The sequence below is a fragment of the Eleutherodactylus coqui genome, chromosome 5 (genome assembly GCF_035609145.1).
Source record: "Eleutherodactylus coqui strain aEleCoq1 chromosome 5, aEleCoq1.hap1, whole genome shotgun sequence".
Classification (NCBI taxonomy): Eukaryota; Metazoa; Chordata; class Amphibia; order Anura; family Eleutherodactylidae; genus Eleutherodactylus; species Eleutherodactylus coqui.
Window position 1 is genome coordinate 235,689,226 of NC_089841.1, and position 17,576 is coordinate 235,706,801.

General features: G+C 42.2%; 1 protein-coding gene across 1 annotated transcript in view; it reads right to left on the reverse strand.

The window, feature by feature from the left end:
• Window positions 1–17,576, reverse strand: part of CNTLN (centlein) — a 293,859-nt gene that overhangs the window by 118,019 nt on the left and 158,264 nt on the right. The window contains exon 14 of the mRNA XM_066604356.1: window positions 6,393–6,493. Within this exon, the coding sequence (XP_066460453.1) occupies window positions 6,393–6,493 (101 nt within the window). The remainder of the gene's footprint in view (window positions 1–6,392; window positions 6,494–17,576) is intronic.

A 17,576-nucleotide genomic window follows, 5' to 3' on the forward strand; every position in this document is an offset into this window, starting at 1 on the left:
AAATTGTGAAATGACTTCTCTTCTGTGCAGCAAAACATTTGAAATGACACCTGATGACACCCACAACATAGCGATTAGTACCAAATCAGGCAATCAAACAAAGCATGTTTCTACACAATTCCACTCCATACACATTTAGCTCTTAAAATCATTACAGATCTTCCTTTCTTGTGTTTTTAGCAAGCAAACGAACCTTAATTTTGACGAATTGGAGGAATTTTGGGGGAGGAGACCAGATCCTCTTGATTTTTCAGTCGACAGATCTATAACAGGCCTGTTTTTTGTAAGACAACTCGTAGTTTTCATTGGTACCATTTTCGGGTATATACAACTTAAATATTTTTTTGAATCCTGTTCAAAAACAGCTATTTTGGCTTTTTTTAACAGATGTTACCATGCCAGATAAATAATGTAATATTTTATAGTCTGAGTTGCTATGGATGTGGCCATACCAGTTATGTATAGTTTGTTTTCTTTACTAATTTTCAATATTTAAAACCTTGTGTGTAAAAGTTTTTCCTTTTCTTTCTGTAAAAGCGTTAGATGCCATAGCTAGCAATATCTGCGGGGTTAACCAGTATAGAGGCATGAAAAAAAGAATTGTGGTTTAAGGGGGCTGTACTAAGAACACAGAGAGGGGAGGTTCTAAGCAGAAGATCCCACTCTGAGTCAGAAATGGTGCCATTCTGGTAGACTTTGATCTATCCTTGTACTAAAGGATGGCCATTCATCTGGATGGCTGCCATGTAATACTACATTCCCCTTACAAAGATGCTGCAGAGGGGATAACTAGGGGATCGCAGCTTTCACTGTTCATCACAAGCGGTACTTACACCAATCAGCTGTTCCCTAAGGGTGATGTACACGGAAAGGGGTTGTCTCTGATGGGACAATGCATTTACTTCACAATGTCCTAATAAAGTATTTGCATTTTTTCCCATAAAACAGTTTTATCTGTAAATGTGGTAATAATGATGCAGGGAATTTCAAAATCATTATCATTGCCTTGCTAACCAGAAAACACGTGCCACTTGTTTTATAGAAGCAAGCAGAAGGACTACAGACTATGGTACACAAAAGCAAATGTGACGTAGTTTAACAGTAGTAATTTATATAATTCGATACCACCTTGCATGCGTATTACTGCACCAGTGTTAAGAAAATTGTGGATTAATGTATCAGTTAACTGTTTTTCTATTAGATAGTAGACTAGAAAAAGATATAGCATGATGCTAGTGTAAGTGTTGAAGGGGTTAAATTAAACTTTTTCTATACCAGTGAATGGTACTGCTAGAGACAGACAGAAGATAAGAGCCTCCCAGACCCCCCACCTTGCATTCCTTTTCACTGAATTCATAACAGTTTCATTGTATGTTATAGTTACACTTTAAGGCTGGGTTCACACAGGGCAGAATTGCCGCGGTTTTTCCGTTGCGGTTTTGCCGCAGAAGAACTGCTTCTGCGGCAAAACTGCTATAAAAGGTTAATTTGTGCTTGCGGATTTTGCTGCAGACTTTCGTGCGGAAAAATCCGCAAGTGTTTTTTCCGCAGCGCTTTTTTATTTTTTGTCGCATATTTGGTGCGGTTTTGGCTGCGTCCATAGAGGTCCATGGACAAAAAAGCGCTGCGGAAAAGACCAAAGAATGAACATGCTGCATCTTTTAAAACCGCGACGCAGTTGCATTTCCGCACTGCGGCTGTGCGGAAAAAATCCGTCCTGTGAGAACAGCTTTTTGGCAAATCTCATTTGTGCTGCATTGCACTGCAAACGCAGTGGTTTTGCCGCAGTGCGGATATGCAACGGCAATCCGCGGCAAAACTGCGGCAAATCTGCCCTGTGTGAACCCAGCCTTAAAGGTGTAACTTATGTTAAACATTTCAGTTGTACCCTATCATGTATTATTATTAATCTTGGAGGTATGTAAATTTCCTGTGATGTCATTTATGGTATATAAACCACATACACCTTAGAATAAATTAGAAATTATTTGATACCGCAGCAAGGCTGGTGTGATTTGTATTTCTCCTGGGCTCAGACTTCTACACAAGATCTGGGATAGTCTTCTGCTTGGTAAACACAGAAACTCTCCTTACAACCAGCCAAGGAGATCAAAACACAATCTAACTCTAAATAGAAAATTTGCTATTCTGAGTTAGATCACAGTAAGGTGCATACAAGGTGGAAGGCGTGACGTCCTCAGAGGGAAGAGCTGGAGGCGTCACTCAACAGGAAAAAGGGCGGGTTTTAAGACAAAGGGTTAGAAAAGCCCCAAACCGCTCACAGGAGAAGGAACGCCCATTGGACAGTCCGGGATTCACTAGCATACAGCACGTGAGATACTTATACGCTGATATCTTCGTGGAGGAGACACTTTGCCAAAATATAAAGGTTTGTCATGACAGCGAGTATGTATCAGTGTAAGAGGTTAAAAGAGCAAATTTAGCTGACAGACATTCTTTAAACTTGATGCACAATTTCAACTATCCAAAGTAACAATTCAGCCAAGAAAACTTAAAAGCAAAGCAAAAGCATTGTAACACAGAGGTTGTACGATGCCAATGCCGGTTAGATAACCTATGTCATTTGCTCAGTTACAAGAACCTTATTCTACTGTAACTTTACGCTTAAAGAATAATTTGAATCACAATTCCTGTATTCACGCCGTCTATTTCCATGAGATTTCGGAGAGACAGAGCAGAAGAAAGTATCACTTTGCTCCACAGATTTGCCTGTCCTCTGGGTATAAACAGTCACTGTGTTAGTTAGACTGAATTAGAGATTTCTTTTGTCTCGGGATCATGTCAAAGCCAATTAAAAAAGTATGTGAGTGAAGTAAATTAAGCATTATTCAAGAGATGTTACCATCTAACACAGGTAAAACATTAAACACACAGCAGGCTACAACAGGTACCATTACATTAATATCCTTTGTTTATCTCTAAGGTACTGGGTTTCTCAGCCGAGTCCCACAGCTAAACACAGCTGAATACATTTACATCTTACACAATCCATGCTAATTCATTTTAGCTGTTAATTTTCAAGTTCACTGTTTGAAAACTTTCAATGAGAATGCGATTGGTAATTTAAATAAACAATAAGCAATGCAGGCGTTACCGTCCCCGCTGTTCATTAGTTATTCGTTACTAGAAATCTTCATCAAAACAATCGCATAATATATACTTATTATTCAATCCCACCGTCTTTATGAGTGGGATAGGGTGGTTTCACATCAGTGCCTGAACCTTCGGTCGGAGGCTCCGTCGCAGATCCGGCCGCTAATACCGGAAGAAAAAGTGCTGCATGCTGGGAGGAAAGCGGGCAGCCCCTATTATAGTCAATGGGGTCTGCCTGGCGCTGTTCGTTCCATACAGAGACAGAACCGTTCGGCCATAGGCATTCCCCTTTACTGCCCTTCGAACGGAGCAAGAAAGCAGAATCCCCAGCGCAAAATGTGAAAGCACCTTTAGGCGGCCTTCACAATTGCGTGAAAATCTCGTGAGACTTATGCATTGCGGGATGTGCAAATATGAACCCCATTCTTTTAAATGGCGTCATACACATGAGAGATGCTTTCCAGCATGACACCGCAATGCAGGAAACAAATCGCAGCATTTGTATCTAGGTGCGAGATCTCGCATCGCAGGCCCATTGTTTTCAATGCAGCGCCGGCCCCTTTGAAGGTAATGAGAGAACTTTGTGATCCTCTGCCACAGCTGTGAAAGCTGCAGCGGCGATTCCCTCATCCCCACAGTGATGCAAGGCTGTTTTCACATGACAACGCCCCGCATCCACAGGGTTTTCACATAGATGGCGAGGGCAATATCAAGCCCGATATTGCCTTCACCCGTGTGAAGTTTGCCTTATAGTGGAGAGTAAGGCCGGTTTTAAATGGCTGTATTACAGTCACAAGATTGACACCTTGGATGATCTAAGTTCAGATGACCCCAGACAGCAGGCATGTAGCAAACTAAAACTCTCCTGGAAACAAACATGATGCATGTACGGATTTGCAATGGATATACGATTATGCTGTATTAACTATGCAAATTTGATATATAAAGTAGAAATAGTTCTCTGTGTCGTGGCTACAATTATTGGACATTGATGTGAGGTGGGGAGATACCCTGATCTGCACAGGCTGTGTAGTAGCCGCTGATATAAAGCTGCTTCTCCTAACTACATGAAGAAGAGAATAGTCGTCTACATTTAGCAGGGAAAGTGTTATTTTCTTGCTTTCAAAAGGGATTTGGCCGATAACGGTACAGATTCAGCAATTCTTAACATGATTGGTGCATCGTGAAACTGTATTTACAGCATTGTATTACATTATAGTTAAGTTATTATAACACAATAAATTAATATATGCACATTAACCCCTTAGTGACTGCCAATACGCCTTTTTACAGCAGTCACTAAAGGACATTATTCTGATGCATGCTCCAGAATAAGGCTGGCACAGGTCTCACATAAAAGGGCTAGCGGTGGCTCGGCTGTTTAATGACAGCCATGTTCCAGCTGTAACGGCTAGCAGTGGAGAAACCTGTGAACCCTTGCCATTTAACCCTTCATATGCTGTTGTCAATGCCACCACAACTTGTAAAAATCTGAAAGTGCAAGAAGGCTCCCTGTGTCACTCAGTGGAACCACACAATGTGATGGCAGGGTGCCTAGGAGTTTGTCTGGGACCCAGAGACTTAAAAATGGTCTCCCGGTCTAACATTTACAGTGGCCAATGAAGCAACTTCTCAAAAACTGATGTAATACATTGCAATACTAAAGTATTGCAGCATTTTATAGGAACAAGCGTTTATAATTAAAATTAAGTCCTTTATTAGCACAAAAAAAAACCCTAACCTTTCCCACATTAGTATCTTTAAAACAAAGTAATAAATTTAGTATCACGGTGTTTGTAATGACCCATATAACAAAGGTTAGCACACAAGTTGAATGCCTTGAAAACATAAAACATTGCCAAAATAGCTAATTTTGCATACATAGCCTCAGAAAAAAATATATATAAAAAAGGATCAAAAACAGATATGAATTACCAAATAGTACCATTAACAAGTACTACTTGCCACACAAACAAAGCACTGCTGATGGGAAAAAAATGTTAGGGGTCTTTTAATGCAGAGTAAAAAATGTTTGTATCTTTTTTTTTAACTATATAAATGTGGTAATAACATAAAAGTACCGACCTGAAGAATTAATTTAATGTTTTATTCATCCCACATGGTGAACGGCGCAAATAAATAAAATAGAAGGCCAGAATTGCACATATTGTTAATCTTAGAAAAAGTGAAATAAAAAGTAATCAAAATGTTACATGTTCCCAAGAATGGGATTAATGAAGATTAGAATTCATCCCACAAAAACCAAACCCTCATAGAGTTCAGTCGATGGAAAAAATAAAACCGTCATGGCTCTTGGAATGTGGCGAGACATAAGCACACTTTTAAAAGTGTTTTTTAGTGTAGAAAAATAGCAAAACATATAAAAACTGTATACATTTTGTATTGCCATAATTGTGCTGCCCCCGAGAATAATTTTAGATTATTTATTCTGCTTCCTGAAATCCAAAAAACCGTGGAGGAATATTTTTTCCAAATCCCCCCCCAGCCCAAAAAGATAAAACCTTTTCCTCAAAAAACAAGACCTCAGAAGGTTGTGTTGACAAAAAATAAACAAGTCATTGCTCTAGGAATGCTTTGGAGGAAACAGAAAAGTTGGATAGTTATTGAAGCCTAAAATGGGCCTGTCATTATGGGGTTAAAGAACTGCTATTCTGCTAGTGTAAGCATACTAGGAAGTTACACATATCTTAATACGTTACGGTGTTTAGGTTTCCCAGTTTTGGGTTGTTTTTTTTTATTAAAGGGAACCTGTCACCATAAACTATACAAGGTTCCCTGGAGGACGGGGAGGTATTTTTTATATTTAGCCAGTTCCCCAATCCCGCGATGTCAACACCGGATGTCATTGCAGATTGTGCAGCCGGACATTTGGCACACTCCCATAGAGATCAACTGGAGTGCATGCAGCCAGCAGCCCAACTGGATGGTCCATGCTGATTTTCGGGCATGACATAACTAAATTGGAGACCTGGGTGGGTATAAGAAATACCTCCCCGGACTTCAAAGAACCTATTGTATGAGCACCATAACTTAGTTTATGGTGCTCATACCTGGTGACAGGTTCTCTTTAAGTTATCCGTGACTAACAGATATCCTTGACAGTAGATATTTTTATAAGCTGGAGGGGGGGCTATAATAAATCTAATTTATTGTTTGACAGGAAAAGTGAGGTCACATGACAGGCCAGTCATATGTTCAGGCTTATATCGTGAGCTACAAGAGGAATGACGCTCTGTGTACAAACATAAGAACTGTACCTTCTCGTTCTTGCTGAAGACAACCATTTAATTCTTGTATCGTGGCTTTGTCTACTGAAATCTGTACTTTAAGCTGATCTATTTCTTCTTCCAAGTTCAATCTGTAAGAGTTTCACATAATGGTCATTAAATCACTGCAAAGTGGCAATAAAATTTTAAGCGCAGAACATGTAGAATATGAAACAGTTATGTTCTTTACTTAGTGTAAGATATATGGCAGATTATTTCACATGATAAAAGACATTTTTTTCCTTCAAATCTTCAAGATAAAAAGGTTATCCATACCACAGAACTCAAAAGTTTATATTTAATTGAATGCAGTGACAAACAGGTTTAATTTCTAAGGAAATAATGTATCAATGACTTTGATTGATAAGATTTACTGCATATCACTAGCTCTTTACAGGCCATAACATGGAATTGTAACTTACAAATAGTGACAAACATGAATACCATAAATCAAGGTCAGCAACCTATCGAACTTTATCAATATGTCGATTGCCAATGGGTCCCACGTAGACTGCAGGCCAAGTGCCACTTTCAACTTCATTCACATCCTCAAGACACGGATGAAGTTGCAAGCTATGGTGGAACTCAGAAACCATCAGCTCTGTGCCCAGTTATTCATCCTCAAAGATCATTTTAGGCTTAAGGACTGCAAGAGGGCCTGTCTCCAGCATTAGCAAGTATGATGATGTCAACGTGCTTACCTTTGCAGTCCTGCACTCGCAAATCTGAATGCACTCAGCCTTACCTGCACTACTCTATAGCATCTAGTTGAATAACGTGTCTGTCTGCAGGATGACTTAATGCTGAGATGCGAGAATATGTCTTTCAGCATGATAGGGGCTTAAGGGGCATTGGGCAGGGGAGATTGCCAGCAGGACAGGTGCTTAAGGAGCATTAGGCAGGGGAGATTGCCAGCAGGATAGGGGATTAATGGGTATTACGTAGGTAAGATTGCCAGCAGGATAGGGGCTTAAGGGGTATTACGTAGGGGAGATTGTCAGCAGGATAGGGGCTTAAGGGGCTAATATTAGGCAGGGGAGATTGCCAGCAGGATAGGGGCTTAATGGGTATTACGTAGGGGAGATTGTCAGTAGGATATGGGCTTAAGGGGTATTAGGCAGGGGTGATTGCCAGCAGGATAGGGTCTTGAGGGGTATTAGGCAGGGGAGAGTGTCAGCAGAATAGGCTCTTGAGGGGTATTAGGCAGAGGAGATTGCCAGCAAGATCAGGAGGTTTGGATTTGTCATGAAGCAGAGGACATTTTCAGCAGGAGAAGCGACTAATAGGCGACTGTTAGCAGAATGAGTGATGTACTGAGGTCTGTTAGCAGGAGCAGAAGGGAAAAAAGTCAGCAGGAGAAGGAGGCACTCTGATTGGTGACACTATTACATTTAAAGGCACTATGGCGAACACATGGGGGCACTATAGGAAACTAGTGCTTGGGCACAATTATTTTGAAGCCACATTTTGGGCACTATTAAAGGGGTTGTTACAGATTTTACTACTGATGACCTCTTCTCAAGATAGATCAACCATAGCTAATCAATGGTGGTCGACACCTCGGCATCCCCACCTATCAGCTAATATCGGGCCAGCTGTAATTGTCTACAAAGCCTGCAGCAGACAGGTCTGTCCGTAGTTCAGCAGCCCGGTTTGGTAATACAGGTATAGCTCCTACTGAATTCACTCAAAGCTGTTCCTACAATCACAGAGGTCCCAGCAATCAGTTGTTTGCAGGGGTCTGTCACTTTGGATCCCCGCCAAACTATTGATGGTGTATCCTGTAGATAAGTGATCCGTAGTAAAGTCCTGGATGCTATGCCTATCAGTATTTGGGGGGCATGGCTGGCACTTCGCCTGCTGTGACTCCTCTGTTGACAGTGGTATTTGAGGTATACTATGTGGGCAATTACTGTTTGGGGTCACACTTCTAGGCACTATGGGAGTAATCTAACTGGCACAATTATTTTGTGGGTAGTATTACGGATTGAGGGCAATATCTCCTGATTACAATTACTTTTGTTTGATAGTATGTGCCACCAATACTGCTGAAGCTCTATATGCTTAGCACTATTACTGTAGGGAGCACTGTATGTAAGTGTTGTCAGGGGCAACATTTGTACACAATTTTTTTAGGGTGGTATTTATGGTAGTAATTACTGCCACTAAGTGTGTAGTGTGGCCATATTTTTGCAGTGGCTATAGTTATGTCACATGTATTAGAAGTAGCAGTAGAATTACAATACATCAGGGCACTAGGATGGAAGGTTTGTGGGAGAAGATTGGGAGCTTAAAACAGAAAACTAAGAGGCCAAAGATGCCTGAACAGCAAACTCTCATAGAGGAGTTGTGGCTGGAAGAAGGTGTCATTGAGATCTGTGTTAAATTGAGAAAATAAAAAAAAAAAGAACTCTTATCAGGGAAGATATCACTGTGAGTTTCTGGATGTAAGTGTTGTGTAGTGCTGTACTCTGTTGTATGGTCTGTAGCACAGAATCTAATGTAAACCGTAATATTCATCCAGGCGCAATGTACCTTAAGATCCTCGACTGAACTTACACACCAGTACCTCCATGGTGCTCTCATAACCTGGTAACAAGTAGATCTTAAGACCCTCCCAAGCTACAGCACTAAGTCTCCATCTCTCTAAGGTTGCTGAAACAGACATAAATATTTCCCTCACACCATTGTGCTTTAGCACTTTCAAAATACTAAGGACCACCTGTCTGTGAGTGAGTTACATGCTCCGCCCCTGATCACATGACGATGACATCAAAGGTCCTAAAACATGCAGAGCTTGACAGCAGCTGGGTGCTTACAGCACCTGCGCTATCACTGTCATGTGATCAGTCACCTAGGTTCTGTGTCCGTGAGTGAGTTACCTGATCCGCCCCTGATCAAATGACAGTGACATTATCACAGGTCCTTCATCCTTGTGCAGATTACAGGCACACTACATTCCCTACAAACCCCTGCAGCCTCAAATGCTATGGAATACCAACGACCACCTGTCTGTGAGTGAATTTGTAAGTTACATGTAAAGATGTCACCATCATGGGATCAATCAATAAAGAGTATGGCAGCATCCATGGGTGTGTTAAAACGTAATGAGTTTTATTCTCTCGTAGTAAAATGAAGCAACGTTTCGGTCAGGAATTTGACCTTTGTCAAGCAAACAAAGGTCAAATTGCTGACCGAAACGTTGCTTCATTTTACTATGGAAGAATAAAACTCATTACGTTTTAACACACCCATGGATGCTGCCATACTCTTTATTGATTGACGATACATGACGGAGGTGGTCTGGCTCTGGATGGCTGGTGCATTCATTTGATGTTTGATCCGACCACAGGAGTGGTGTAATTCAAGTGCTGCTGGGATATTTTCTTTACCGTCATGGGATCAGTCATGGGCTTTGAGCTCCGTCCCTGATCACATGATGGTGACATCATCACAGGTTCTTCACTTTATTAAAAACCTGCAGAACTGGACAGCAGCCATGTCTTTACAGCACCTGTGATGATGTCACTGTCATGTGATCAGTCATATGAGGAAAGAGTCAGTGGTCACATGACTATGGGGTGATCAGTGTGTGCAGGATTCTGCTGTGCTGGTTGTGATCCCCGTTGTATGGGATGAAAAATTTATGTAGCAGAGCTGTGTGTGTGAGGTGCATGTACCAGAGCTGTGTGGCGCATTGCGCCACCAGAAACAGTGGCACTATAATTTCCCAATTATTATTGGTAGCCATATAAACAACAGTCATTTAATTTAGTCTCGTTCTGACATTCTAAGCAATATTGTTGGAGATTTATCAGCTTGGATAAGTCCACTATTCACAGTAGTCCAGTCTGGATAAAACTTTATAATCCCAGAAACAAAATCTCTGTGGGCCTTGCTGCTGGGGTGTATGCGATAACTGAGCTAAAATATTGGCCAGCACAGTGGCTCAGTGGTTAGCACTGTTGTCTAGCAGCACAGGGGGCCCAGAATTGACTTCAACCAAAGACAGCATCTGCGTGCAGTTAACATCAGTCACGAGCGTATAGTCTCTCCGCATTTGTGTGGGTTTTCCAAGAGTACTCCAGTTTCTTCTAATATTCAAGGGAAAAAATTGCCCTATTGTGACATGGGAAATTAGAATGTGAACTGCACTAGAGACATGGATTGATGTAAATGATAACAATCTCTACACAATGCTGTTACAATATATTGGTGCTATAAAAGCAACAGAAGGAATATACTAACTGGTTTTCGTTGCAGCTCCATAGCAATGAGCTTAGTTAGTATCAATGGATGCGTGAGAAGTTCCCTTAAAACATGGAGCAGTGCTTGAAAAAATAATAATCAATAAAATACCCTTTTCAGATTTGGACAGATCTGACGGAGAATTTGCTACTGAGCTGCAAAAGGTTGGGTCCACATAACTTCATCTAAAATTTTTCCTTGATCATATCCCGTTGCTTCAAAAGTCATTGTTTTTTGGAAATGTTTTTATTATTCGGCTTTTATCCTACATTTTACATTGTACAGAACTGCAGGTAACTCTACTGAGTTATCTTTAGCAGAAACTAATATGTAAGAATACGCCCATGCATATCATTTATTATGTATGACACATACATAGAGGTCTTTAATTCCTTTCAACTTCATCTTCATGAAACCCTAAAGTGACTGACGTTAACAGTATGGTTTCAAGAATTATGCAAAGTCAAAATATTCACTATGGACTTTAGCAACAGAGATTTATTACTTCTAATACCTATTAGCAGTCTAGATGAATTGGAAATGAGCATATAAAAATGCATTACACTTCATTAAATTCAAAGTCTGAAATCATGTCTGTAGTGGTCACACTCGGTAGGGCACCATTTTTCAAGCTGAGCAATGATTTTTCTTATTGATAGTGGATTAATGTGTATTTTGATTCCAGGCTGCAATAGATCTTGTTACAGAAAGAGAAGACAAAACCTAAAATTTTGTCACACTATACACGTAAGCTTTGTATGATCAATAGGGGAAAAAAGCCTGCTGACAAATAATGCCATACGAGGATTCAAATAGAATCTCTTACTTAGAGTGGCTATAAAATATTCTACCCTTTGGAATTTTTGTAACAACTTTGAATAACTAAGGAAGTAATTAGGCCTAATTAACAGAAATACACAATTTTTAAAGTGCATTAACAAAAGGCCTGACCAAGCCACACCCCTACAACACTAAAAAAAAAGTGTGTATTAATAAATGTGGCTGTCACCGCACTGTTAGCAGGAACAGCAGTTGTAGCAAATCATACTAGGGCTGATTCTAAAACTTTTAATTATACTTTTGTGGCCCTACTAATGTCAATTGGCTAGAGATATCAAATATGACAAAATCAAAGCAAATGAGTGGATTATGTAGTTAAAAGAAAAAAGAAAGACACTGTTGTTAGCCATGTAGTCGTTCACGACCCTCGGCAACCCTAAAGGCGAGCTACCTGTAGGTTTTTAGGTTTTGCACTGCTTCTTTCAGTAGTTTGATATCTATGGCAGTATCAGCTCTGACAGTATCGAGTCATTGTGTTGTTGGGCAACCAGATCTTCTTTTGCTACTGCTCTGTAAAAGGATTATAGATTTTTCTAACGACCCTGCTTGGCAAACTCCGAGTCACCTTGGTCCTCCGTGAGCCTGAGCCGAGTCACCTTGGTCCTCCGTGAGCCTGAGCCGAGTCAACTTGGTCCTCCGTGAGCCTGAGCCGAGTCAACTTGGTCCTCCGTGAGCCTGAGCCGAGTCATCTCGGTCCTCCGTGAGCCTGAGCCGAGTCATCTCGGTCCTCCGTGAGCCTGAGCCGAGTCATCTCGGTCCTCCGTGAGCCTGAGCCGAGACATCTCGGTCCTCCGTGAGCCTGAGCCGAGTCATCTCGGTCCTCCGTGAGCCTGAGCCCAGTCATCTCGGTCCTCCGTGAGCCTGAGCCCAGTCATCTCGGTCCTCCGTGAGCCTGAGCCGAGTCATCTCGGTCCTCCGTGAGCCTGAGCCGAGTCATCTCGGTCCTCCGTGAGCCTGAGCCGAGTCATCTCGGTCCTCCGTGAGCCTGAGCCGAGTCATCTCGGTCCTCCGTGAGCCTGAGCCGAGTCATCTCGGTCCTCCGTGAGCCTGAGCCGAGTCATCTCGGTCCTCCGTGAGCCTGAGCCGAGTCATCTCGGTCCTCCGTGAGCCTGAGCCCAGTCATCTCGGTCCTCCGTGAGCCTGAGCCGAGTCATCTCGGTCCTCCGTGAGCCTGAGCCCAGTCATCTCGGTCCTCCGTGAGCCTGAGCCCAGTCATCTCGGTCCTCCGTGAGCCTGAGCCCAGTCATCTCGGTCCTCCGTGAGCCTGAGCCCAGTCATCTCGGTCCTCCGTGAGCCTGAGCCCAGTCATCTCGGTCCTCCGTGAGCCTGAGCCCAGTCATCTCGGTCCTCTGTCAGCCTGAGCCCAGTCATCTCGGTCCTCCGTGAGCCTGAGCCCAGTCATCTCGGTCCTCCGTGAGCCTGAGCCCAGTCATCTTGGTCCTCCGTGAGCCTGAGCCCAGTCAACTCGGTCCTCCGTGAGCCTGAGCCCAGTCAACTCGGTCCTCCGTGAGCCTGAGCCCAGTCAACTCGGTCTTCCGTGAGCCTGAGCCCAGTCAACTCGGTCCTCCGTGAGCCTGAGCCCAGTCATTTCGGTCCTCCGTGAGCCTGAGCCTAGTCATCTCGGTCCTCCGTGAGCCTGAGCCAAGTCATCTCAATTCTCCGTGAGCATGAGTCCAGTCATCTTGGTCCTCCTGGTCCTCCGTGAGCCTGAGCCAAGTCATCTTGGTCCTCCGTGAGCCTGAGCCAAGTCATCTTGGTCCTCCGTGAGCCTGAGCCAAGTCATCTTGGTCCTCCGTGAGCCTGAGCCAAGTCATCTTGGTCCTCCATGAGCCTGAGCCAAATTTGATTTACTTGTTCAAAGTTTACTACGGAGTGATATTTACACCGGAGTGGTTTCAGCGTCTAGATTGACAGCAATATAAAGCAATATAAAGAATGGAATCCCAGTAAAATAATAAAAAAAGGTTTGAAAAGTTTATAAAAACAAGAGCCATCTAAGTGCCAACATGATGAGAGATGCGCCAAAAGCAAAGCTTTTTTCATTGAACTCAAAATTTACTTCAGAGGCTGACATATTTTACACTAAATACAAAGCGACTGCCATAAAAAAGGGCAGTATATAATATAAAATGCGCCAAGCTACTACCTAGGCCATTTAGACTAAGTTTTATGTGGGCTAATCTGCGCTTAATTTTTGCACCTCTTTTCTGACATTCAGCTTCATAAATGTGTCAGACACACAGAGGCCATGCCCACATTCGTAATTTTTATTTCCTTTTGCACAAATCAGTTGTAAGTATATTGTAAAAGGAAGTATGCAGAAAAAGGCTTAAATATTTTACTTCACTGTGTATAACATGCAGTGTTTAACTGCATACACATTATATAAATGGGATAAAAGTAAGTCCTTTCACGCCACATAAAATGCATTCATTGCGGTAAAGTACAGCAATGTGAAAATGTGTGGCAAAAATGCCCCACATCTCTCTGCTAATAATAAAAAATAGTTCAATAGTTTCAAAAAGTGTGAACAGGCTAGACTACAGAAATCTCCAAAGAACTCCATGACAACATTACTGAAACCTATAAGGCTGGGATCATGCATTGCATTATTTCCATGTTTTTATGCTTTTGAAGTTCAAGATAAAATGCTTTTGAAAAAAAATGCATGCATTTCACTATGGTGTGCAGTTTTTACAAGCAATGCAACATTTTTGAAGGATATATCACCGGTTAAAAAAAAAAAAAATGACTATTACGCTCAAATCTCAATCCATGATGAAACGTGTGCGGTTTTTCAAAGGCCTTTTCCTTGAATTTGAAAAACACAAAAAGTTGCAAAAAATAAAAACCAAATACAAAAACATGTAACTAGGAAAATAACATTTCCCTGACCATCAAAAACAACGCCTGTAGTCAGGATAGGCTGACACAGATATCGGAGAAAAAAAGACTGCAAAACATCTGAAAAGTCCAGAAGTAATTAAATGATCAATTAACAATTGCAAACAAACAATGTGGGCAAATAACGTTCCTTGAAAAGTGATAATCTGGTATAGGATGTAAGATTTCACAAGGATATATTTACCGCCAAATGTCTGAAATCATGATTTCTTCCTTTCGCAGGTACCTCACATAACTAATCTACCTTTAACCCCTTGAGTGGCACGCCCGGAAATTTTCCGGGCCGACCTCCACTGCTCATAGCGACATAGCCCGGAAATCTTCCGGGCTATGTATCACTATGGGAGCTGCAGAGCACAATGCCACAAGCTGTGGTAGTGTGCTCTGCCTGCACAGACCCACAGAGAACAAAGCAAGGGCTTTGAAAAACCAGCAGAAGATATTGCCGATATGCCGGCAATCTCCTGCTTTGTTTACAGGTTGCCATAGAGACCATCGGCTTGTCAGAAGCAAGCCGATGGTCTCTGTGGCAGGGAGAGCTTGGTGCTTGGCTGTCAGAGGACAGCTAGGTACCTGCTCTTACAACAGAGATCAGAGAAAACCTCCGATCTCTGCTGTGTTAACCCTTTACATGCGGCAGTCTATGTGACTGCAGCATGTAAAGGGCTGTGACTGCAGCATGTAAAGGGCTGTCACCATCGGACCCCCGGAATGTGATCAGGGGGTCCTGATGGGTCCCTGTGGAAGTCCCCTAAAGGGACAAAAAAAAAATTAAAATAAAACAAAATTATAAAAAAAATTATAAAAACACTTGTCTCCTTTTACTTTGTAAAAAATCAAAAATACAATCACACATGTGGTATCCATGCGTCATAATGACCCAGAGAAGGAAGTTAATACATTATTTAACCCCTTAATGACATGGCCCCCTTTTTTCTTTTTTCCCCATTTCTTTTTTTCCTCCCCCCTGTTTAAAAAAATCACAACTTGTCCCGCAAAAAACAAGCCCTTATATGGCCATGTCAATGGAAAAATGAAAAAGTTATGGCTCTTGAGACGCAACTGCAAAATTAGTTGAAATTCAATGATTAGACCATTTTAAAAAACCTGCCCTGGTGGGCACGACAGGGTGGTAGAAAACCCGCCACTCAAGGGGTTAAAGCTCAATTTTGAAAGTGTCTCGAAAGGTACAAATGCTTAGGGAACCTCTGGTCTTCATGGATGGTTTCAGACTAGTGATTCCAAAAATATTTTAGGCTGGGTTCACATGGGCGCAATTGCTGCAGAATTCCCGAGCGGACTCTCTGCACAGAAATTCAGTCTTCAATTTTTATCCCAAAACCCGTGGAACTTCAAGCTTCTTTATACCATATGACAAACACAGTTTGCAAATTAAAATATAGAATATACATAAAATGCTGCATATGGGCTTATTAAATTGGGCATATAATTGGTTTGTGAGTTCATAGCCTAGGAGAGTATTCAGGCCAAAGATCTTCCACACGGACTGATGCTCTGTGTGAACAAAAAAAAAACCAACATTTTGCAGGGTGCCCCATTTCTGTCTGTATCATGCAAGAGAACAGGACATGCAATGCCCACTGCCTCTTCAGATTAGGGAGCACACAGACAGTTGTCCATGTGCTGTCTAATGACAATTGTGCCTCAACATGCAAATGGGCATGTGAATCTGGCTTAACTTTTTAGATATATTATATTCCAGAGCATCTACACAAAGTTTACTCTAGTGATTTGAATTCTGGAAAGCGTAGTTTTTGCCCCAGTACTGTTCATTAATCTAAGGAATTGCCCATTATTTCCCATGGGATTTTGAAAAAAAAAAAAAAAAAATCGCATGGCGTTCCCTTGCCATGCGATTTGCATGCAAATTTTTACTATTGGAAGCACTTGTGATTTTTTTTCATGAGCGTGAAAATCTTGAATATGTAGTTGCGATGCGTTTTTTTTTAAGCAAAAACACATTGTACTCGGATCTAGAATCACGATTTTACAAGTGCGATATCAGTCCACCCATGTGAATGCGACCTAACACCAAACCTATATTTTAGCAGTCTTGGTTCTCTTGACTATGAAGCCAATTTCACTAACAAAATGCCAGGTTTTAAAAATATATAATTAACTAGCTTACCTGTCGCGCGTTGCTGCGAAGACAGACATACATGCATTCGTTTTTATATATAGACTAGCTTACCTGTCGCGCGTTGCTGCGAAGACAGACATACATGCATTCGTTTTTATATATAGACTAGCTTACCTGTCGCGCGTTGCTGCGAAGACAGACATACATGCATTCGTTTTTATATATAGATGACATCAGGAGGTGAGAGAATTAGATTCCTTACAAAAAATTTGGACGCTAATTCTTTTGCGCTTAGAATTTAACCCTTTCCAGTCCAATGTCGGGCCTGCCCCGACATCATAATTTCCCTCCACAGCTCCGATGTCGGGGCAGGCTCGACACTGCAGTGCAGGAGTGGATCTGCACCCGATCGTCAGACACATCGGGTGTAGATACACTCCTGCACTGGTCCTCATCGAGGACCCCTGAGGAGAAGGCAGAAAGGGTTTTTAACCCTTTCTGCCTTCTCCTTTACACATTACATAGCACTCAATTAGCGCTATGCAATGCACAGAGATTCCGGCCGGTGATCATGTGACCGCCGGTGTTACCTGACCCCCAGCGGTCACATGAACGCCAAGCCGGGAGCCTGCACTGTGGGAGGACCCGCTTACCTGACCGGCGTCTTCCGCATTCTCCCTTCTGTCTCCCGGCCCGGCGATCATGTGACCGCCAGTGCCACCTGACCCCAGCGGTCACATGATCGCCGAGCCGGGAGGCAGAAGGAGAATGCGGAAGACGCCGGACAGGTAAGCAGGTCCCTCCCTGCACCCTCCTGAACTCTGTCAGTTCAGGAGGGTGTAGGGAAAATGTATTTTTTCTCACCCATTCTCCCCAGTTCCAATTTATTTGGAGCTGGGGAGAATGGGTGAGAAAAAATAAATGGATTGGAAAGGGTTAATAATCGAGTTGGGACCCATTAGCTTTTCCTATTTATGACATAATCAATGCTTGTGCCAAATTTCAAGTTTCTATGACATTGGGAAGTGAGAAAATTAGATTCCGTACGTACAATTTGGACGCTAATTCTTTGGCGCTTAGAA